At 39.8% G+C, this 25,173-nt stretch overlaps 1 protein-coding gene across 4 annotated transcripts in view; it reads right to left on the bottom strand.

Annotated features, from left to right (window-relative positions):
* SLC44A1 (solute carrier family 44 member 1) overlaps positions 1-23,784 on the bottom strand; it is an 82,975-nt gene extending 59,191 nt beyond the window's left edge. For all 4 annotated transcript variants that reach the window (XM_040089873.2, XM_040089869.2, XM_040089870.2 and 1 more), the window contains exons 1-3: positions 23,646-23,784; positions 8,167-8,256; positions 5,951-6,093 (exon numbers count right to left, since the gene is read on the bottom strand). In XM_040089873.2, the coding sequence (XP_039945807.1) occupies positions 5,951-6,093; positions 8,167-8,256; positions 23,646-23,672 (260 nt within the window). In that variant the 5' untranslated portion in view covers positions 23,673-23,784. The remainder of the gene's footprint in view (positions 1-5,950; positions 6,094-8,166; positions 8,257-23,645) is intronic.
* Positions 23,785-25,173: the final 1,389 nt, after the last annotated feature.

Genomic DNA, 25,173 nt, shown 5'->3' with positions numbered 1-25,173 from the left:
CACCCATACCTGTCCCAGAACAGATCTATGCAAGTTATAGAACCATAGAAAATCCCGAGTTGGAAGGGACTCACAACGATCATGAGTCCAGCTCCTGGTGTAACTCACTAGCAAACTCCAAGCCGTATCAGATGGTGAGTAGGGAGCTCTAGGTAAGAAGTGTTGGGTGGGCAGAGGGTCTGTGGTGTTATTTGGAGGAAACTGTGGTGCTTGCAGAATGAGTGTGTGAGTGTTTGACACTTAGCCCCAAACTGAATCAGCTGCTGAGTCGGGGAAACCCATAAGGTGGACAGGGTGCTGTGCTGGTACTTGGATAATCCACAAATGTATGTGAGCTTGTGAACTTGGAATGTATCACATGTGTGATTACACTAGTGACCTTCTGCTACTGTCAGCCCATGAGGAGGAGGGGACATGGTTGGCTGTGCTTGTGAGTACCACTACTGAAGGCAGGTCTGCCAGTCTGTGTAACCAGCTATGTCAGTGTCCCATATGTTACTGTCCATCCACATCTCCACAGCCTTACGCAGAGACCCTTAGTTCTGGGAGCTGGAGGACTGGACTCCAGTTCCTGGACAGGACAGTCCTCTGAATTTCCCTAAGGAAAACAAATCTGGAATGCCACCATCAGCAAGCTAGAACTCATCCCACTTCTACAATGATTTCAATAAAAGGTCAAGCCATCATTTCAACTGCCTGAATATTTTGTAAAATAAATGCTACAATTCTAACTCAAACCTGAAAGTTTAGAAACACAATGCAATTACAGCATTATATGCAGTTTTGACATTAGTGTGGGCATATCCTTACGCAGCACATGTAATTCAAACACTGCACTGTATGGTACATGGACAGTTCTGACAGCATAAGGGAGTTGCACAGAAAACTCCAGGCTGTCAAATCTATGGCTTCAATCTGAGGTCTAGAAAGACACAGGTAAGATAAGTAAGATTATTTTTACTTCATCACAGCTAAAACAAGAACCAAAATTCTAGGAACTAGCATTACAGAAGAAAAGTTAGGTTTTTTGATAACAAGGCTTACATGTAGAAATACAGTGATTTTACTGCAGAAAATTTCATGCTGTGTCACCAGAGGACAGGTTTTGTTTCTCTCTAGAAGAATGTCACTACATGCTTTGTCTTGCAATTTCAGTTATTTACAATCAGCAATAGACTAATTTTCTAATAAGGAAATAACTTTTATCAGCAATACAAAGCTTGATGTGAACAAATATTGTTAGAGATGCTTTAACACTGCAAATGAAAATATGTTTGCTATTTGAAAATCAGTATCATAGACTTACAACACATGCACTTTTATGCATCTTTATGAAGTAACAGCCCTATAAAGAAGGACTTGAAGGTACCAGTGCATCAAAAATTGGACATGACCTGGCAATGCACACCTGCAGCCCAGAAAGCCAACTGTAACTGAGGCTTCATAAAAAGAAGCATGACTAGCAAGGCAAGTTTTAATCTGCCCTCAGGGGAACCCCCCAGCTGGTATGCTGCACCCAGCTCTGCAATGCCCAGTGCAGCAAAAACATGAAACCATTACAACATCTGCAGAGGAGACCCATGAAAATGATGAGAGGGCTGGAGCAAAAGATGTGTTAAGAGAGTTGGGGTTGTTCATTCTGGAGAAGAGAAAGTTGTGGAAACACCTTTTGGCAGCTTTCCAGTACTTACACTCTGTAACAGACAAAGTGACTTTTCACACAGGCAAATAGTGAAAGGACAAGGGGGAATGGCTTTAAACTAAAAGAAAGCAGAATCAGAATGACAGAATAACTTCTGTTGAAACAGACCCTTCAAATCATCTACTCTGACTGTAAATGCACTACCAAGTCCGCCACTAAACTATGTCCCTATGCACCAAATCTACACATCGTTTAAACACCTCCAGGAATGGTGTCTCCACTGCTGCCCCGGGCTTGATGACCCTTCTAGGGGAAAAAAAAAAAAGAAAAAAAAAAAAAAAAAGAAAAAAAAAAAATTGTCATAATATCCAGTCTAAACCTCCCCTCGCACAGTGTGAGACCATTTCCTCTCGTCCTGTTACTTGTTACCTGGGAGAGGAGATTGATTCCCCCCATTCTTTTAGGTAGCTGTAGAGCAGTAAGGTGAAACCAAGAGCTAGTAATCTGAACATCAGTAACACTTAGACAAAGCTAGCATCTTAAATATTACCTAAAAATTAACAGCTAGAGTGTACAGCCCATACAGCATGTTACAGGAGCTATAACGACCATATTGCAACATGGAGTACAGAACCAATCTAAACCCCCTCAAAAGCTAGTGTAAGAGGGTATGAAAATGACCACATGGCAACCACTTGGTAACACAGCAGCAAACCAACGAAAAGCAAGACCAATCCAGGCCCTAATTATAGCGCTGTTGGTCCAGGCTGTCACGTAAGAGAGAGGGAATTTAGACTGCAAGTGAAATAATTCCCCAGGTATTTCTTTGTTCAGGTTTTTTTTTTTTTTCAAGGCACGTAGACTGAGCTACCTGATACTGTTGGGGGCTTACTCTAACATTGAGGTGGTTTTAGGGTCTTTGCTCCTCTGCACAGCTCTGAGCCGAGCCAAAGGAAGAGACGGAGTTCTCAGGTTTAGATTTTTCAACGTCGCATACTTCGTTTATTATTTCTTATCTTACAATTTTCTCGGAGTCCGACAAGATGTTCGCAGCTGCATGGATTCCTCACGTCTCCCCCCGAGCTGGGCTGTCCTTATCTTTTATACTAATTACTACGTATTTCTTGTTTACTATTTCTTACCAATGTCTATCACTATTACTAAAAAGGTCATCTTTACTTTGACCCAATCCTCACTAACTACTTTGTGCCACGTCAATGCAGCAATGGAGTGAGGGAAGGAGAAGGAGAAGAAGAAGGAGACAACGCCCCAGATTCTCCATCTTGTCCCCATTCACTTCAATGCTAGGAACCTAAAACTACTATTTTCTCATTCCGCGATAAGCTAAACTACTATTTCTCACATTCTTGTGGCCTGTAAACCTTCTCTCAGTGTAGGAAGTTTTTCCCATGGACTGAGATCAAAGCCAGTGTCTCTCTGAGCTCTGGGCTGGGGTCCCAGACCCTCCTGCCCAGGTCCCTGACCCTCCACGGCAACCAAAGGAATGCCCTGGACTCCAACATGATACCTCTGCCATCTAATGGAGAAGAGAGTCTAATGTCAAAATTTCTTCAACAGTAGGGCATATACAGTTTCACTCAACCAAATTCTCTGTCTACACGTCGCAAACCATCCCTCTGTCTTCCCATTACCTAAACTTCAAGCATTTCCTGGGGTTAAAGGCACATGCTCAGGCAGAATGCCACCCTAACTATTTTCCATAGCATCATATGCCCATCTCCTAGTACTTGAGTAGACAGCATAAACAGAATTCTGTACAAATAACTACTTATTAGTGATCAAAAACCAGACTGAACTAGCATTGCAGATACTTATATTTGGCTGTGATTATATTTTATTTGCAAATAAAAGGTTATTTTTAACCTCTTATAACTACCAGAACTTGAAAAGCAAGGAGTTTACTTGAAGCAGATAGGTTTAATTAGAATTCACTACTAGATCTAGAGTTTGAGCCTGAGTTTTCTAGATTATGTCTGACTGTAGAAAACAGACTACTAAAGTGTGTTGTGGCTACTTTGTAAAAATAAAAGGATGCTTGATCCACTCTTTGTTCATGAGACCAGGCTGCAAAATCCTCCTTCCCAATATTTCATCTCACTGATTTCAGCACATCTGATATACACAGAGCAAATCATACCCCTGTGAGAACTCTGCTCTTCACCCTTACCACCCCGATTTCCATATCCACACAGACCGCACATCAATTTCACTTCCACATGACAATGCCTATGGGTTGCTGTCATATATAAGAAAGAAAATGTTATTTTTACAGATGATTTAGCTTTTCAGCCCTTGGACTAGGAAATGAAAACAGAATTACCCTGCAAGCAAAATGAAATGAGAATAACTTCATGTTTCCAGAGCCCCATTTGTGGAGCTCAGAAGTCTTTTCTTTCTCTACACAAACTGAAATGTACAGGCAGGAAGAAGAGTTTATTTTTACAGTCTGTCTGCTAAGTGCTCCTATAAAAATAGCATTAAATACTCCCATGAATTCCATCTCCGACACTGTAGGAACTCCATCTGCTAGAGACAGATGCAAAGCAGACAGCTTTTTTAATCTGCTTGGCAATTTTTCAGAAGAAACTATAGGGTAAGAGAGAAGGAAGGATCACTCAAGTAAGAACCAATCTCTTCCAAAACTGGATACCCGGGACTGTACCAGGCACTTCATGTGAACAGTTAAAGAATAATCTGGCTTAGCAGAGGGTTTCTCTTAACCACATAGAGGTAACTATAACTCATAAGTGTGCATCTATTAATTTGCTTAGATCATGCCTCAAGCCATGACATCTTTGTTAGAAAAGCATAATTCTTTTGAACCTCATTAAGACTTCTTGACAAACAACAGGGTCTATCAATTAGCTGTGTTAAAAACAGTGTCTCTTCATATCTGCTGTCTTTTCAGCTTGCAGTTACAAGAAGAATTTACTTAGTGGTAGATGTTTCCCCACATGATGGTCTGACTTATGTCACCTGTAGAATACTATCACAGTATTAATTATTACATTTCAATAAGTGAGTTTCTCTACTTCCACATGAACTCAGACACCATCTTTTTCTAAAGGCAAACCCAAAGTTAGGATTTTAGGTTTTTTTCATTTTTTCTCAGAACACTAGAATCACAATTTTTTACTGTACACACATAGGTTTAGAAAGTGCTGAAATGTTTATGTAAAAAAATTGGAAAATTATGCTACGTAAGCTTTAAGTCTTTCAATCTTCTTGAAAGATGGGATTAGAGGAAGAAATTATTTTTCTGACAAAAGATATCTGTAAAAAGTTCCACACATTTTATTTATCTCAAATCTTTCTTGTAACCACCAATTACCTATCTACATCAAATCTTAAATGAGACATTTAGAAGTGTTTAGAACAGCAACTCAAAATAAGCAGATCTCAGGAAAGCATGCTTCCAAAATAATTTATGAAAATCATCAATTATCTGTTAGTCTGAAAGTGTGAAGCAAAAGGTTATCATAATCAGAAATTAGTAACTTCTTAGCTCCTTGAAGTAACTGGTGGTGGAAAACCCACTTTTTTTGTGTCAGTTAATGTCACTGTACTAAGATGAACAGTTTTCTTTCTTAGGTCACCCAAGTTGTACAGAAGGACTCTGACCTGCCCTGACTGAGAAGACAGACCTCAAAAGACATTCACAGGTATTCAATCTGAAAGAGCAGAATTCTTGCCATTGCTTCAGTACCACTACTGCAGTGTGATGTCTTCCTGTACAACAGATAGGAAGTACCTCAACTTTGAGTATGAGTTTTAACAGGACACTGCTTAACCAAAGCTGTGTGCACCTCTAAAGTTTTGTGCATTTTCCCCACAAGTCACATACATACATTCTGCCTACAGTTTAAATTTTAAAGTCTTATTCTAATGCACCAGATTTACCTCATCTCCCCTTACACCTAGTGGCAGAAACAGAGCATACAAGATCAAATGCAAACATTGATATCAAAGCCTGCACTTGTCACACCTAAAACTCTAACAAACAAGACTTTTTAGCAACCTAGTACAATATCCTACATGAAATGGACACTGAGAAGAAGTAATTCCTTGATGTTTTAGCTGTATTCATAATGAATATCTGCCTACATATAGACTAATGTTGTTGGTTGTTACAAAAGATTGCCATCCTCTAAGTGAGAAAAGCATCAAAGGACAGGTAGGAATGAGTTAGCATATCCCTTTCCCCACTTTATTTAAAACCACTCTCAAAGAAAGAAAGGTTTTGCCTTTCCCGGTTCACAAAATGCAAAAATTGTATCACATACTTACTTCTTGTGTGTGAGGTCCAGACCACTGTTGACTATTCCCTCCACCTTGACATTTTTCTGTCCGCAAATATTTCCGTAACTGTCATATCCCGAAAGCAGTCTTGCAGCTGCTCCTGTAGCTATTGAAAAGCCACAGATAAAACCCTGGAGTAATAAAAAAACCCCACAGTTTAGCAATACTCTGTTTGACAGCCAAGGAAAGTCAGTTTTATTAATTTATTTCTAAGCAGAGGTTGTCTAAAAATTCTTCCAGGCTGGAAAAGGGAAGACAAGGATTATCACAGAGAACTGTTGTGCAATAATAAAACTAAATGCAAGCTAAAAGAGGATTCAGACATCTAACACTGGATATTATACAAGCACAGTTAAGACTCCTGTATGTGGTTTATTTGAACGTCAGCAAGTGGGCATGAAGCAGAAGGGAGAAGTCAGCAAGTGGGTAAGGGCAGGCAGTGAAGGAGAGCTACAAGCAGAGATGGAGTTGTCAAAGATTGCTATGCATCTTAGACAATTCCACACAATCCAGATTTTCTTGCTTAAAGATTTTTCTTTCCTTTAAATTCAGTACTTTCAAAGATGAGCTAGAATGAAGAGGCCTATTTAACACAAGTTTATTTTAAGGAAATCCTCTTAAAGCAGGTGACCAGGTCAAGGCCACTATGGTTTCAGATACTGGTTTTAAATACAGGAAAGAAACAGATGCAAAGCAAAATGGATCAAACCAAGTAACGTGCAAAATACCCAAAGTAGGCAGGTTTTGCTGTGAACTTCCAGAGATATTTCACAAGCAAAACCCAGATTAAGGCAATGATTGTGCAAACAAGAGACTGACCCAAAAGCTTCATTAACAAATCACTAACAGGGAGAAACGACCCATTAGCTCACTCCACTACCACCAAGGAACTATTTTACATGTGAGACAGGCTAAGATTTGAGAAGTGGAAATGGAATAAACAGCTGAGACAAGTGCATTTAGCAACAGATGGCAGTGGCAGGATCAGATGAAATGATGACAAACAGGTAATGATGTTGGCATGGAACAGTGAAAATGTGGGTGGTTCACACTACAAGTGAAGTCTCCTAGAACAGTAACCATGTGACCCAGGTGGATGATTGCTCTGTATATTGCAATGCTTAGACAGGAAAATTTGGGACACTCATGCACAGGAAACTAATTTAAAATTAGGGGAACAGGTAAGTATAACTGAATAATCAGGGAACTTGAACAAAACCAGAAAATAAACAAATGCAGAAGAAAGCTATTTTTTCAGAAGTGCCGTGCTTTTTGCAGTTTTAAGATATTCACATTACAGTAACACCATAATTCATATGATTTTAAATATTCATTATAATTTTTACATTTGAAGCCCAGCCACTGAAAAATACCCTGGGGAAAATAGAAGAAATTTTTCAGTGGAATTATTCCAAACACCAGAGACTGAGAGGGAACTGAAAAGAAAGCTGAGAGCATTTAAGTCTCAAATCCTGCTAAGGACACCTGCTCGCAACACAGCAGTACAAGACAGCAATGGACATTCTCTGTTTAAGAAGTGTAGCAAACATAGGTCCATGAAACAAAACAAGATAGAAAGAAATGTACTTCTAGTTTTCATTAAACTGCAGTTTTTGGAGGTTTGGTCTTTTAATAAAAAGTGTAGACTATTATGAGGCTGACTTAAAAAAAGTGATGGTTTCATCACAGAGGACAGAACTGTTAAAACTTTGAGAGAAGATCTTATCATTAGTAATAGCTGCTTCTTCTAAGTATACAATAAAAATAAATAAATTAACATATAAACAAAAACCCAGTTAATTCTTTGATAGTCAGAATCTTTGTTTTTCAAAAAAAAGTTTATTATGATTCACAGAATTGTTTGCCAGACCCCCAGCTATCATTTCTGGGATATGCAGAGTCCCAAAGGAACATGAGTCAAGTGATAATTCGCCATGCTGAAAAATCACTTACCACTGAGACTGGAGTTTTAGGGGAAGAGAAGCTGGAGCAAGAACTGGCACCAACAATAAATTATGGATTTCTATCAAAGGCATTTGATATGTACATACTACTCAATTCTGTTCTACAGCTGATGGTTCCCATGCAAATATATCCCGATCTTTGTCAGTGATTAGGTTACTGACAGGTTTTTAAATTCCTTTCTTATGAATGCAAACTCTTCAACTATATAACATTTACAAAATCCTCTGAGTTTTACTCACCATTCCTATGCAGAAGAGGACAAATAAGAGCAGCCATGGTACATCTGTGCAGCTGTGGTCTTCTAGAGGCTTCCACTCTCGCTTGGAACTCTTGTGTAAGAAGAGAGAGACGAGGTTAAAAATACTTTCATTTTCTGCTCATAATATAAAAAGAAAACTATTCTACAAGTAATTTACCTACAGCAGGAGCCATCTTTAAATGCCAAAATAGTTTAAGAAGCTTGGTTGTAAGACTTAAAGAGTAAGAAAGATTCATGTACAATTCCAAAAGAATTGCCTCCATAGGCGCTAGACCACCAAATAGTTATTTATCCAGAAAACAGTTAATTTATCCAGAAATTTACAAATATTTATCCACAAAATGGGTTATTTTCACTTGTCTTTTTATTGACAGAAAACAGAAATTAATGGCATGGAATTGACAATATCTCGTATCGCAATCTTCCACAGCTACTTTTCAGTAATCTGATTTCCAGGAAGGATAAAGCACTAAACTTTTCAAAAACCCCTAAGTTTTCAAACACTATTGGCAGGCTGAACAAGAACTATGCATGTAGAAAGGAGGCAATAAATTGCTGTTTAAGGAACAGTTTTCTACCTGCCATAAGGCAGCTGAGCTTAACACTTGATCTGTATTGCTATGGTGCCAGAAAGGAAAGTTGTATAATTGAAGTTTGGAATACTCAATGATGGAGGTAGCTGTAAGCAATTCAGATAGTTTGCCGCTCATGAGGTAAAAATTCTTAAGTATGTATACATTGCTAATATAATTAGAGTCTTATAAATAGTCATTTAGGCAAAAAGGAAAAGGATAAGCACTAGCTGTAATACAAAACTAACCAACAAATCAGAATTTGTTATAACAAAAATACTGATTACAGCTACTTTTAAAAATACACAGTTACACAGACAAGTTTTTTCAACAGGCTCCCAAATACTGAATCTTCAGGTATATTTACTGAGACCCAAAAACTGCAGACGCTGTTTTAATCCTTGAGGAAGAAAAGGAGATTGATATACATAACTGTTCTCTCCAGAGACAGAGCAAAGGGGATAACCTATTGAAATTCTGAATGTATTTTTTTCTCCTAAGACTCTAAAGACTCTTCAATATTTTGATGGCAGCAAATGTCAGTACTGAATTAAAACAAAATGGCTGGATGAAATGTCAACATCTTTTATTTCCAGTACGTATTTTGGATATTTTTAATAAATTAAAAAAAAAAAAAAAAAAAAAAAAAAAAAGGCAACAGCACGTAACTTAAGTGATATTAGCAAGGTAATTTTTTTGGTATTCATGAGTCTGGCTTTTTTTAATTCACAAGCACAAAGGAACCTTTTAAAATAGTACTATTAGAAAAAAGAGTAAACAAATGAAGTCCTGCATGCATCACACATCAAAAAAAATGCAGTTTTCTAAGTATTCCTACTTTGCATTAGGGAAATCCATGCTAATTTTGCCATCTTTTATTATGGAAGTTCCACTTACAAATATGATAAATATAGTTTCACAGTTGTGATAAATACTGTTTTAATTCAAGATGTAAATTCACTGTAGGTTCTGAACAAATTTATTTAGATTTTACTCAATCAGCAGTGTGAGGTGCTAAAAGGTCACATTTTGCACTCTACAACCCACATTCAACAAAACTGAATCTTCTGATCCTGGCAGTTCACACTTAAAACTAACAGTCTTCAAACTTAACATTTACAACAAGATTGTGACATTTATGTTGTTATAATTAGCATAATCATAATTGCATAAAATACAGAAGCCTTCATGTTTCCTATTCCTAAATTCACTCCAAGAATTCTAGATTCTTCAGAAATTTACTTTTATTTACAAACAGTAGAGATAAATTTCAGCTACAGCTGCTGTCTTAAGCGCAAACTGCCCTTGGCAAAAGAGGGAGCAGCAAAATGCACTTCAGAGTATGCTTTGTTTGCCTTGTTGGGCTTTTTTTATCCTCTCTCTACCATCTGCATACAAAATCTTTTAATAGGATTTTTAGAGACTCTAGAATAGCTCTGGCAAGGATACCAGTTGTCCGACTAGTCACAGTTACCATAAGTAATCCATTTTACTTACTGCAATTTATAAGTCAAAAAGAAACTTGAAATGCCATACGTAGAACACAGTCCGAAAGTTATACAGATAAATTAATTCTCTATGGTTCTTACTCCACTAAAAAAATAATTTAAAAAAAAATTAACAAAACAAAATTTAAGAAAACCCAAACAAACTCACTCAAAAAACCCCCAAACCACGAAGAAGATATTCTAAACAAAAAGTATCCTTGGAGGAAACTCAACAGGTACTAGATACTTACTAACTTAGATTTTAACCACCTAGCATGGTAACAACGTATGAAATTATGAATGTTTAAAACAACACCATCTTCTGTAGCCTGTCCAGTCTTTATTGTCCTCAGACTTCACTAAACCCAAGCTAGTTACCATTATCTGTCTATTGTTTTCTTTCCAGTTACTTCCTTGTATTCTGGATTCCAAATGAATCTTCTTCCATAGCTTCACAGTCCTTTATTCTTGTCTTTGATGTTGGTGTCTGTGTCTCTCCAGTGATTGCTCCCTGTCTACTCTACACCCTTAGGCGTTTACTCACTGTGATTTCCATGCTTTGGCAACATACATTGTTAATCCACAGTCAACATAAGGTTTAACAAATGTTGTTTGTTCTGCAATCTGTAAACTATGCTTTGTCTCCTTTGCAACTGAAACATCATAGCATTTTAGCAGACATGCTTTGCCTGAAATCCTAAATCAGCGCTTCTACTCATTTTAGCTTTTCTTCCAGATAGATTAGGAGCCTGCACTATTTGCTTATGCAAGAAAGCTAGAGAAAAGAAAAAAAAAAAAAAAAAAAAAAAAAAAAAAAAAAAAAAAAAAAAAAGATGGAAATTACTTGATTCATTTCAAGTTTCCCTTAAAACAGCTTTCATAATTTACACTATGCTCTCTATGGATATTCTTGCCATTAACAAAGCATGTACTGTCATGAGAGAGCACAGAGAATCTGGAGCATTCAGTCAAGAGTGGAAGGCTGGCAAACCAGTGGTTTTCTCCAAGACAAACTTGCAGGTTGGGAACATTTCCTGCTCATAACAGCTTTTCTGCGCTGATTTCATAAGTAATTTACTCAAGAACCCAAATGAGTGTGTTCAGAAGTTTATGTCTCTCCATTTTCCACAAGACTTAGCGAACTCAAAACCAAATTAGAACCCACCGGTGCTGCAATTTTACAATCATGTTTTAGTACTACACACCTAGAAGACTGGATGTCTACAATTAAGACTTCTCTTGCAGAAGAGGAAGTGGGAAGAATGTTAGAACATTAATTACTGTTTTTTCCTAGTTGAATTCAGAGCAACACATTCTCAAGACTAAAAGTACTTGCCTGCAAGCATAAAATAAAAAGGTTATTTTCTTGGTATTCATTGCATCCAATAATTCCTAAACAAAAAGAGAAATCCCTCTTCCAGATTTGTTTCTTGCTTTCACTTCCAAAATATACCTTTGCAGCACCAAAGAAGAGGTCTCCTCTGCATATTGCAATATACTTCTGTAAAGGAATTACCAGAATTCTTGTACATAAGCATAGCCAAAATCACTTTCACTGTTAACTCTAACAGCAGTACTGGGTGCTGCCATACAAATACTCACGTGCCATAACCAGACGGAAACCCATATAAGAGCATAAAAAGATGAAATGTTACAGCATTTCAACAAGAGACTACAGATGCAGAGATCTACAGAGAATTTATTTTGAACACAACGTCTCATGCAATGTAAAATTTGGTAGTGATGAGACTGAAGAAAGAAGCTTATTAAAGAATATCTGCGGCACTACATATACAGATAATCAGGCTGTGGCTAAGTAGCAAATAAGTGAATATGATAAGGAAAAAGATGGAATCTGCCGTCAACTGATGATGTTGCAACATCAGGATGGTACAGGAAGCAGAAAGAAAAAGTCTTGTGGTAGTCAGATGGCACGTTTCTAGAAGAAGAAAATTCCGGTGCTAGTGAGGCAGGTGGGTTGAATTAAGGACAACCCAGCGAAAAACTGGCATGATTTACTGGATAAAAAGGAGTTGCAGGTCAGAGCCTAGGCTCCACTTCAGCCTGTGAACATAAGTTAGCAGCTGGAGAGTACAGGATTATTCCAATTTGCATATGAACACAAAGACTGTAAGAATAAAGTCACAACTTCAATCAGATAGTTAAGTAAACTGATGTTAAGATAATTTGTTACAAAACCCTGTCCCAAGAACCGCACTAATCTAACTACATCTTTAAATTCTCTGTTTTGTCACTTTGATGTAACATCCTGACTCAGAACACACACAACTGCAATTCATTATAGAAGAGTAAACAGACATACTGTTTTTTTGTTTATTTAAATTAGAATTCAGAAATTACTGTGTAGCTAACTATCTTCATAGAAGCAAACAGCCACAGTGTGCACACTGCATTAATAAATGGCCTTTAGAGACAAAAAAAGGATTCTCACCTGACTGGCATCTTTTGTGGAAACTGCCGCAACATTCATCTTTCCTAGAAGGCAAACTGGTTCTCACAAGTACCAGAGATTCAACTGATCATATAAATAGCATTTTGTCTATTCTGGTAGCACTGTGAGTATAGAATATATATATATTTTCACCTATGATGCAAGTTCAACCCTTCCAAATTGGAGGGTCCATTTGCAATACTGTGCATATCACTAAATGACATGTAAGGGCATTTCCCCTGGGAAATGGGTAAGCCACATTAAAAAGCTGATGACCAAGAAGTCATCCAGTTCAGAAGCTGTCCTGCAAGACAAGTTTAACCCTGCACCTTCAAATGCTATTGAAACATACCCACACAGAAGACCATTTATAAGTGATTCCTAATGGCCATTTAAAGAGATGGTATTTCACCCATTTTACATCTTTAAAAGCTAAAGAACAGTACTAATCACATCCTGACCTTTACTGTGAAGCATTCCACCTACAAATAAGATGAGCCGTAGTTTACTGGTTTATCAAACAGTTTCCAATGCAAGAGAGTAATTCTACAGGTTTAACAGATACGCTATTTTTCTGTCAAAGACACAGTAGAGTTTTCTACACTGTTTCTACAGCTGCTTAAAAGAACTAGCAACAGCTGCATGTTATCCTAATGAAACTTCTTCCACCTTTGAACAGACCTCATTCTTAGAGCCTAAAGAGAGAGACCATGAGTCCTGACCTCAAGCACGACACCCAATTCCCCACACAAGTACACTTCTGAGAACAAAAGTAAAACTCAAGTAAATTAGTTGTCTCTATAAAACTTTCATGTGGCAAATCCACTGTTTAAGCAACCTGAACAAAGTCTTGAAGAATGAAACCCATTTTCAGTTCATGACATTACCTACCATGTTACATGAAAACTCTTGGCTTACTCCACCAAGAAGTCTAAGAACACTGTACACAGCTGACTCAGCTAAAATGTTCACCATTACCTACAGACTTTCTGTGCACGACCTATAAGGTTTTCAGACAAAGTGCTAAAGAGCAGCTTATAGCATTCTACCATGAGTTCAGACAATCTCCCAGGTTCACAATAAAACTTGTTTATTATACAGCATATTATTGGTACACCTCCATTGCTAATAGAGGAGGAACACACACCAGCAAGTGCAAACTTATACTCTACTAAACTATACCAGTTCCCTGGAAGAATGAACTATATTGTATCAATTAAAACACCTTCATAAGCACACTAAAATAATGGTTAGTGTAGACTTGGCCTGGATTTACTTCTGGGGAAGGGTACTATTGCTCCAATCTCAAAGAGCTTGCTAATGGTTATATCATCATGGGAGGCAGAAGCTTGAGTTGCCCCAGACTTAGAAAACAGAAGTAATGTCTCCCACACACAGGGAAAAAAGAGCTTGTCCCTGTAACACTACTGCAGCATGTCCCAGTCATCTCTAGAAAGATGCCAAAACACCTTGGGGAAATTCCAGAAGGGACTGCATAACAGGACGTGCAACTCATTCTGAATTTCACTATCCATTTTTGTGGAATTTCTGCTTCAATCTCGTTAAAAAACAGTGTATTTTTCAATTTACTGCAAAGCAGACACTAGTCACACCTAGAGACACATAACAGTATTTTACATATAGGCACCCACATCCTTATTTTCCTAATGCCTTCACATTTCACTGCTTATTCTCCAATGCCCTGTCCACTGAAAAGATGCACCTGCTCATTATGGGTATGAAACTCAGAAATAATGCTAGGTATAAATACTGCTTTATCCACCAAAAGGTAATGAATTTATATTTTGCTTCACTTCAGATATTAACTACCAATTCAGTATGTCTACATCTTCTATTTCACTAATATTCTCTGACTGTACCAATAGTATTTATAAGTTTTTAAGATAAGGTAAACAAAATTGAGAACACATAAGCTATCATTACAGTGTTACTAATGGTGTAATATAAGGATGTTTACTGTGAAAACTCATACGTGGGGACTTCACTCTTGAATGTAGCATATGTTGTGTTGTAGATCATCTCCCATTCATCTTTACAGTCAACTCATATTAAACATTGCTTCAAAACTCCTTGATTACATACCACCATCTCAATCAACAAATTAAATATTTATCTTGAAACATAACACAGCTGATTAAATAAAGCTGACATGATCAGCACACCTGTGCAGTTTTGAAGTTCAGAGATCAGGTCATCTGCAGACAAAAGCCCTGTTTTGAAATATGTAAAGTATTTAGTTATTGTTTCTTTTCTTCATTATACATTATTAAGTATTTATTTCAAATGAGCAATAAATTAGGATACTTTACAAATATCACAGTAATATTTTTCAGGGGCTTAAAATATTCCTGTCAATGCAATGTTGGTACTTCCATGGTTCTTAGTCATTAACAAAAAATCAGTCATGCAAACAAAACCAAAATAATAACAAGAACCCAAAGCAACAAAACCAAAACAAACCACAAGCCCCTCCCAAAAACTGTAACACCCCCCCAAAAACCACAAAACCAAAAAACCAAAACATTTCTTCACTTCTGAAGATATTTTGCATATACCAAGTTACTGCACTACATTTGAATTTTCTACTTGTTCATCACTCTGCTTCACAGAATTTCAAATTTTATTACTTCTAAGACTGCAAATCCCAAATTACAAACTATTTTCTAACTCAGGACTAGTAAAACATACAAATAGAAACACACTTTACTTTCAAATGTTAGCTTTATTGCAGGACATTGAGACACATCCAAAAAACCCACCAAGAATCCCAGGGCAGAACTCCTTAGTTACTGGTCTCCACATGAGATGTGGAAGACATTCCATACAAAATGCTGCTCCTGTTCTTCGCACTGTCTTCACATAAATGCAAGACCAAAGGCATCACAGCTCATTAGGAGCTCATGGCCTGCACAGCACAGCTGTGGGAACTACATGTTGCCACCTGTAGGGACATTCATAGCAGTTTAATAGACATTCCTTCAAAATGCATCCTATATTCAAATGTATTTGCCAAGTGAAAAATCACAGCTGCTTAAATACAAACTCATGACTTACAGGTCCAAAATTCTGGCATAAATAGAAAGAAAAACACTCAAGATTACAATAAGAGGGCAGTGCTTGAAGACACTGAAAGTATATTACACTAACAGAAACTAATACTAAGAAAGCTGTATCTGATTTATGTAAGAAAAAGTGAGAGGAGAATGAAAAAGGAAATAGTATGTCAAGCCCTTAGCTTATTACATGAGCATACTTCCTTATAACTAGGCAATAATTTTGCAGTTTTTCACTGCAACTATGGGAAGTCTGACAAAGCATTGGCAGGATATGGTTATCATGACCTTGAACAAAGTACTTAAATGGGTTTCCTGTTTTGTTTCTGCAGATCTGTACACAACATTCAGAGGTTTCTTCCTCAGTCAAGTAATATATCTGGAGAGCAGCAAGAGTGGTTTCAATTTAAAACAAAACTAAAACAGGCCACTGCTCATTTCTGCTATAGAGAGCTACTTAACTACACCAACTAAGAGCAGGCACTATATATGTTACCAGGTACAAGTCACCATGTTCTGCTGACCATGCTTTCAAGCGTAATCTAGCAACACTACTGATAAAAATAGCAGCTGCTAGAAACTAGCATGTAAAAATGCAGTATGGAATCAACTTTCCAGTATACCAGCAATCATCTTACATTCTTACAATGCATTGCATAGTGGGTGTTGAAATCATATTAAAGCAGAAAAGGCCTAAATTTTTAGACTGTACAGCTGAACTTCAAAATGAAATTGACACTTCTCTCTTAAATATACATACAGATGCTCTAAGAGGCTATTGTCATACAATTATACACTTATACTCCACATTAGGAAATTGCTTACCTAGAAGCTTTTAAAAAAGAAAAGAAAACAAAACCAACAAACAAAAATCCCCACCAAAACCCCAACCAATTAAAAAAAACCAAAAAACAAAACAAAAAAAACCACCAAAACAAACAAACAAACAACAACAACAAAAAAAACACCCCACACACAACACACCAAAACAAAACATCAAGAGGGGGTCTAGCAAAAGCAGGCCAACGAATGCAATGACATTTATTTATTGCATAAGTCTGGGAAATGTCAAAGTGGTTGAATGACCTAAAAGAACCCTACTAGATATTCACCAACACAAATTATTCCTCTAAAAATTTTAACCAAGCTTTCGGTACAGTTTCATAGAACAAAGGTAAAAATTAGCAATCAGTTTAGTCAACAGGTAGAAGTAGCTTGACAACACCGTATAACCATTTTTTAGAAGGTAAGCATAAAATTTACACAATTTTCCAGAAATTGCTCCAAAGGGGGAAAGATACAAATACAAATTATCAAAGACACAGTTTCTGGTTTGCGTGTTCTACTTTTCACAAAAGAAATCACTAAGGTAAGTTCATAGGAACAAAAATTACAGTCACCCCAAATACGGAACAGGCATGCACAGTTACTGCCAAAGCTTGCCTTCAGAGTAAGCAGCATAAAGACATTTGACAACTTCACTACTTAACAAACAAACATTCTCATTCTTCATAATGGCAAAGAAAAGCCATCAGTTGGGTGACACTTAGCATACCTTCGCAGTTATTCACCTAAAATTCTGATGGCTGAAAGCAGTCTCAATGTCAAATAGATTACAATAACATAAGCTTTAGACTTAGCATTCACTATTAACAATGTAAGATAATTAGTCTTCTCCAAAACTTTTCTCACTTCATCCAAAAAAAAAAAAAAACAACCCCAAAAAAACCCAAACAAACAAAACAAAACAAAACAAACACCTGTAAGGATGCTATGTCCCACGCTTGTTCCTATTACTTCCTGAAGTTCTTAAAATGTCAATGTTTGAATTACCTGGCAAAGTAAATACCTACAAATTTTAAGAAGTGATAGAACTGAAGGTTAGTCTGAACCTCAGAGCAACCAGTCCTCAGTAGGAAAAACTCAATGATATAGAGTACTTACAAGTATCTATGTAGTTGAAATATTTCTGTGTTAAGATCAAAAGGAATTATTTGCACAGGCTGTGCCGTTGCTTGTGACAGCATTTATAAAAGGACATCTCATGCTTCACAGGAAACTAACAGAGCTTACAGACCAGAAATACAGAAGCAATTTCATGAGATGCCTTAGCTAACACATTCTTGGATCCTGCTTGTACACTTCATCCTTCGTACTGTATCTGCTTACCAGAGGCTAGAAGAGAAACCTCACCTACTGTCAACATACTGAAAGGGAAATCCAGCTTCCTACCTCCTGGAAGGAGAATTCACAACTCTTTCTGTTTCCCTTCATCAACACCATTATTTGTCTGGTCTTCTTCCATGATGGTACCCATGCCCAAAATGAAACAGGCATGCCCCTTAAACCCATTCGACTGCAAGAACCTCTGACAACCAAAGACATATAGCTGATGTACAATGAGTAATCTCTATTGCCCATAATGGTTGGAAGAGAAATTCCATCAGAACTACTAATTTTTTTTAAAAATTAGGAACTCCAGATTTATTCAACGTTGTTTTGATAGCAGATGCTCAAGGGAAAGTTAAGGGATGATCTGTCTTCTCCTCTTATAATGGGAAGTTCTTACAGTCTTTCAAAACCAAGGCCACCACTAAACCCACCAAGAATAACATGTACTTCGTTTTTCCTCTTCAGGTCTCCAGTTTCCAGCAAAATTTCAAGCTTCTCTCACACATATCATAGAATGAGTCACTAATGTAAAAAGCTCTAAGTTTACTTTAAGCACGCACAGTACTTCCCAGTTGCAACACAAAGACTTCAATAAATCGCCTTTTTCCTACAACATGTTGCCAAAGCAAACACCTTTTAACTACTATCAGCTACTTCCATTGTGGAACAGGAGGAAGGGAGAACATATATGTGTTACAACTGTTCCACAAGAAAGCAGTTTAGGGTCTGTCTCTTCCCACACGCCATTCCCTTTCACTATCCATGAATTTCTGTCCCCTCAGATATTCAAATGCAAACTTTACAGAACTGTGCTACAAATTAGATCAGTGGAACAATTTGAGTTATACTGTAAAATAAGTTTTCTTGCTTAAAAACAAACAAAAAAACCTGTATGGATTAGTTCAAACAAACAGATTTACAGCACAGCCTAACAGCTCTGGCAACATAGGAGTGATGAACTCTAACAGTTACTTCCTGAAAATCCAGTTTAAAAACTGATTGATGCTGTGACATATAAGAAAATTTCACTGGAAAAGGAGAAGAATGAAAAGCAAGAGAAGAGAATACCAGCACTCAACTCCGTTTTTCTTCCTCAGTAAAACTAAAGATTTGAAAGAAATGCAATTATTTCAACAACTCAGAACCTCTACACCATTTGCTCAAAAGAGCCTTACATTTAGGTAGAGAAAATCATTTCCAAAACAGCACAAACATACAAAAAACTCCCACAAACTCAAACTAGAGTTACCGCCATCAAAAGAAACTGAAGCTTTGTTGCACAGCAGATCCATGCCAAAAGAAATGCATCCAGACAGAAGCACCCTTCCTGTGGAAACACCCATCTCATGATAAAGATATGGCCAAAAGAGGACAGTGGCCTGAAACAACATGAAGGTACTGACAAGTAACAGCAGTACCAGGCAGGAGATAGAAATCGCACCTCAGTATTTCTCCCTTTCTTTACAGGTTTTTCATCTCATTTAGGATAGCACGCTTTGGCTAAAATACAATTCAAAGAAATGTTAGGAAGATCTGTTCATGATAACTAACAATAAGTAAACAAGACTGCTTTAAGACAACTGCTAAGATGTAGCTGATATTGCACAAGCTTTTCTCTACAAGCTCAAGGTTTAAGATAGTGATAATAAAGAGACAGCAAGCACAAAATAATGACAGCTCAGTGATCCTAAATAAATACAGAATTGCACAAGCCCCTAAAGAAAAAAAGATGACGACACCCTTATAACACCAAGGAGAAACAACAGCTAACATTGAAAAAGAACAAGATGTAAACAAGAATTCTAGTTATGATGATAAAGAAATAGTGGAGATCACAGAAGATGCTACACCAGGGCAAGTGAAAGAATTTTGTGCAAACATGAAAAACCAAAATGAAAATAAGAAAAAAACTGGAAAAGAAATAGTCCATTTCCAATCACCTCAGCAGGCAAAACACTAGTGGAGCAACAGAAGAAATTAGCTCATCTGGAAGAGAGTCTGGTATGGTTGCATTAAGTTTAATTTAACAGGAGTCTTAACAGATAAAGCTGATAAATTTGGTAAAATAGGAAGTTAACAAATGGGGGGGAGGCTGGAAGAATAACCACAGACAGAAGTACTGGCAAATAAACAATAATCAGAGAGTAGAAGGCAGTGAATAATTGCAAAACAGCACTATCCCTGTATGGACCATTCACTTAAGAGTTGGATTCAGTGATTCTTGCGGGTTCCTTCCAACTCAGAAAATTCTGTGGCACTACAGACATCCCAGGGAGAATAAAAGAACATGTGGTAGAGGATTACATATGCTATTGAAAGCAACAGGGATCAAGGAGGGTAAGAAAGACGTGGAATCCTTGTAACTTGGGCACAAGAAGCCTGTAGAGATATTAATTGAAGACAATTTCAGCACAACACAGAATCTGGACTGGAATGAATTTAGTAAGAAGAAAGAGGAAAGAATGTGTGACAACAAACACACATTCCTCTGTTCAGTAATTTGGAAAAGAAGGGAAACAGAGTAGAGTGCTGTTATTTTTAAGGATGGAGAACAGCAACTCAGAATAAAATCAGGAAGGGAGTAAGATGGCAGCAGGAGATAAAACCCTGAAATTTGAAATTAAAACAGAAGGAAGACTGGATGAATTGGGCTTTGGATAGTTGAAAAGGCAGAAAAAGCAGAAAATAAACATGAGATTACATCTCTGTAAGTAGCGATCAGTAGTGCTAAATAAAGGGAAACATGTCCATTCTAACCAGTTTTTCTCTGGAAACCTTTAGATTCTGCTGGGGAAGAGGCACAGGAAAAGACCCAAGATAGGTTGCAAAGCGAAGGAACTGGGAAACATATCTGGAGGGAAAATGGATAACTGAGTATGAAATAAAAGCTATGGATAAAGCTGCAAAGAAATCTATCCAGTTCAACAATCACCCACAGGTAGTTTCATTATCAGAAATGAGAGGAGAAGGTGGCAGCCATGAGAAAGGGACTGGGAGATGCAATAATCAGATAAGATGGTTGGCAGAATCAAAACAGAAGTAAAAATTTCTGTCAGAAACAAAAACAGGGATTAGCAGATGAAGATCAAATAATCTAGAGAGCTGAAAAATAAACTTAATGAGAAATCTACTTGAAAAACAAAGTCAAAAGGAATGAGGGCATTCATGATAAGAGGAGAGATTATGTCAAAGACAAATATAAAGCTACAAAGGGAGAAGCAAAATAGTAGGCAAGGAAACATGAAGGAATGTCTGATGGACCCCTGCCCAGGAAAAATGTAAGCATGGGAAGTGCAAAGACTACGGTAGATGAAGAACACATTTATTTTTAATGATCAAAGGGATGATAGGACAGACATTAGGACCTAATGTAGTGCTGTATTGTATGTAGCAAGATTTCAGTAATTTATATACCAGACAAAACTGCTGATAAAATATTCAGCAACTAGCCTTTAATCTGGATTTCCTGAGGAGACACACCATTGCTTACAGTTAGGAAATTAAATAAATTGCCATTATTTATACTTCAGTCATACGTATATGGTTTACAAAGTTCAACTGTTGTACTGCCACACATAAGGAAGGCAAATGAAAAGTTCAGTAGAATAGTATTAACATCATACAACCTGGCAGCAGAATACAAATTCCACTAAAGCCCAAAATCAGTCAGCTGAAACCCATGAACAGCCCAGATACGCAAACCAACTCATCCTGTAACATAACCCACAAATAAGCCTGCATTTTCCTCTAAGAAAAGAACAGTGAACTGCAATTCAGATTCATACAGAAGAGGTAGAATGGGCCTAAAAAACACTTAAGAGAAGCAATTCGGATAGGAATCACAGAAAATAAGGTTCGAAAATACTTCAAAACATCAACTTCACTCTCTATGCTCCAAGTCTGTACCAGCTTTCCTTAAGCCACTCCTGAAAGATGTTTATCTAAAATGTTTTGTTTTACAATACAGACTTCACAATATCCTCTGGCAGTCTACTGCAGTGAATGAACAATTTCAAAATCTGCCCCTAATATCTGGCATATATCTCACTCTCTTAATTCAAACCATTTGTTCATGCACCATAAAGATGACTGCCTTCCTCTTTGCAGCATACTTGCTATACAGAAAGGATGTTTCCTATTGCAACTGGACAACTCTCCGCAGTGTTCTGCATTGGAAGGACAGAGCTCTTATATAAAAGAAAAAGTCTGCCTGAACGGATGAGCTACAGAAACTCATCTCTGTGATGAGTCATCTGGGACAGCAGAAACGGACTTTCCCACAGAAGTAGTCGGGTGGAAGCTGGATTCAGCCGCTGCAAATGATACAGCCAAAGGAAACTAACATTTACAAGCGAGTAAAGCATAGCCAAGGAATCAGTCGTGATCGTTTGTACTACAGCCTTCAGAAAAGAGCCACGCAAAAAACCAGCATAGCTTTGGTCGTGTTGTTCAAAGGCAAAGTTAAAATGGGAAGCAGAGCCGCAAACGGGAGAACTGGGTGGAGCTCCCGATTGTGCCTTGCCTGGCAGCACCACTCTGGGGGAAAAAAGGAGTCAGTAAGGGCAAAGCAGAGCGGAGGGGGAGGGGGAAGAAAGAAAAACCGACCTCAGAAACAAGAGCTGTTCACGGGACCAATCACATACAGGGAAATGGATGTAGGGAGGAACCTGAACCCTTGGCCATAGAGTGAGGAAGGAGGCTGGGATTAGGACTGTCACCCTTCCCAGAGGCAGTGGACTTGAGGGAAGCCCTGGACCTCATGACTTTCCTCCCATGGAACAACTACTCTCTGTCGGGTGGCGCAGTAGGGACCCCAAAGAACATGCTGCAGGGAAGGGCAGGGCATGCAGAGCTATTTAGAGAGATGTACTGAGGCATGGTGGGGGGGAGGTGGGGTGGGGATCACAGGACAGTGATGCAAGGCACTACGAGGATGGTAGGCGAAATCTGGAGGTCTGCAGCTGCAGCCATAGCAGGGAAGCGGAGCAAGATATGCCACAGACTGCCAAGGGAAAGGAGGGCTGGGGAAGAAGTGTCAAGGTGAAAATGATCCACAGGAGAAGCAGCACACGGAACAGTACGCAGAGGGTGAAAGTGCGTAGCATGGTAAGGAGCAAGGCGATGGGGGTAAACACGGGGATGCACAGCCACAAGCGGGAAAAGCACAGCTACAGAGGGAGCAAAAAGGTGCACCGTTCGTGTGCATGAACGCTTGGAGCGAGTGGATGTAAGCGGGTTGTACCCAGGCAAGAAACAGCAAGGCTACGGGAGGGGAAAAGCAAAGGGGTCGCAGTCACGGGAGCTGTTGGTGCAGGAGCGTGAAATGGGGAGGGAAAGTAATGGGTTCCCAGCCATTACAGACTGGGACGCAGGAGAGTGCGCAGCCACGGAAGAACAGCGCTACAGGTGTAGCAAGGGGGACGCACCGCCACAGAAAAGCGGGGCTCTGCGGTGGGAGGCAGCAAAGCGGCGCTTAGCCTGAGGGAAGCTGCGCTGCAAAGAGAACAAGGGGATGCACGGCCTCCAGAGAGCGCGGCTGTGGAGGCGACAAGCGGCTGCGCAGCTACAGGACAGCGACAGGGGCAGACGCGGGGCCGGAGGGAGCACAGCCGCGGGGCGGGCAGCGGAGCCACGGGCGAGTGCGACGGGGCCCGGCAGCGCGGCAGGGTCGGAAAACGGAGGGGGACTCACGGGTCACTCACCTGCGCGGCGGAGCTGCAGCAGCCCATGGCGTCCGCGGGTCTCTGCCCCGGGGGTGCCCGCTAGGCATCCACTCTCCGCGACTCCCCCGCCCCGGGAGGCGGCGCGGCGCGGTGTGGGGCGCACGGAGGGCGGCACGGAAGGAGCGCAGGCGAAGAGCCGACGAAGCGACAGGGAGCGCGGGGCCCGGTCAGACGAGCGCGGCTGCACCACAAGCGCCGCCACGGCGCCCCCTCATTCTCCTCCCCACCAGCGGCCGATCGGGGGAGGGGCGGGGCCCACAGGGGGAGGGGCCGGGAGGGGGCGTGGCCAGCGCCATCCGGCGCGGGGGGCACCTGCCCGGCCGGCGGCCCCGCCCCGCCCCGGCCCCCGCGCGCCGCGGCCGCTTCCGGTGCGGTAATGGCCGCGGTGCGGTGCCGGTCCAGCTCGGGCCTCTTGCTTCACTCACCACCCGCCCCACAGCAAGGTGCGCGCCGGGGTAGGGCCAGCTGTCTGTGGAAACCAAGCTCTGCTCAGCGGGGCTTCGGTAGAGTGAGAGCCCGCCCGCTGAGAGGAAGGAAAGAGCCGCTCGTTATGACCCTGTAGTACATACGCATTTGCAGCCAAGAATTTATAGTAGAATCAAGCACCATTTCTACACTTCTTTTAACGCTTCCAGGGATGGTGACTGAAACACTTTCCTAGGCATCCTGCTCCAATGCCTGAGCAGCCTTGTGGAAGAATGTTTTCCAGTATCCAATCTGAACCTTCCTTGGCACAGCCTAAGGCCAGTTCTTATTACCTAGGAGAAGAGGCTGACTCCCACCGGGGTGCAACCTCCTTTCAGGGAGTTGTCGAGAGTGATAAGGTCACTTATCACTGACCCTGAGCCTCTTTTTGTCCAGGCTAAACAACCCCAGCTCCCTTCAGCCACTTGTCATAAGACTTGTGCTCCAGACCCTTCACCAGCTCCATTGCCGTTCTCTGGACACACTCCAACCACCTCAGTGTCCTTTTGTGGGGCCCAGAGCTGGAAAGAGAATTTGAGGTGTGGCCTCATCAGTGCCGAGTTCAAGGGGATGATCCATGGTCCTGCTGCCCACACTGTTGCTGATTCAGGCCAGGATGCCATTGGCCTTCTAGGCCACCTGGGCATGCTGCTTGATCATGTTCAGGCTCTATTCATGTTCAGCATCTCTAGGCCCTTTTCTACCATTTCAGCCACTTTACCCACAGCCTGTGGCACTGCCTGGGGTTATTGTGATCCAAGGGCAGGACCTGGCACTTGGCCTTGTTGAACCTCTTACCACTGGCCTTGGCCCACCAATACTGCATGTCTGGATCCTTCTGCAAAACTTCCCTACCCTCAGTGTGTCACCATTCCCTCTCAATTTGGTGTCATCCACACACTGACTAAAGGGGCACTTGATCCCCTTATCTAGGTCACTGATAAATGTATTACACAGGCCCCAGTACTTAGCTCAGGGGGAACACCACTAGTGACCAGCTGTCATCTGAATGTGGTGCCATTCACCACAACTCTTTGGGCTC

This window comes from Hirundo rustica, chromosome Z, assembly GCF_015227805.2.
Source record: "Hirundo rustica isolate bHirRus1 chromosome Z, bHirRus1.pri.v3, whole genome shotgun sequence".
NCBI lineage: Eukaryota > Metazoa > Chordata > Aves > Passeriformes > Hirundinidae > Hirundo > Hirundo rustica.
The sequence above is the reverse complement of the archived record's forward strand: the minus strand, read 5'-3'. Positions and strand labels throughout refer to the sequence as shown.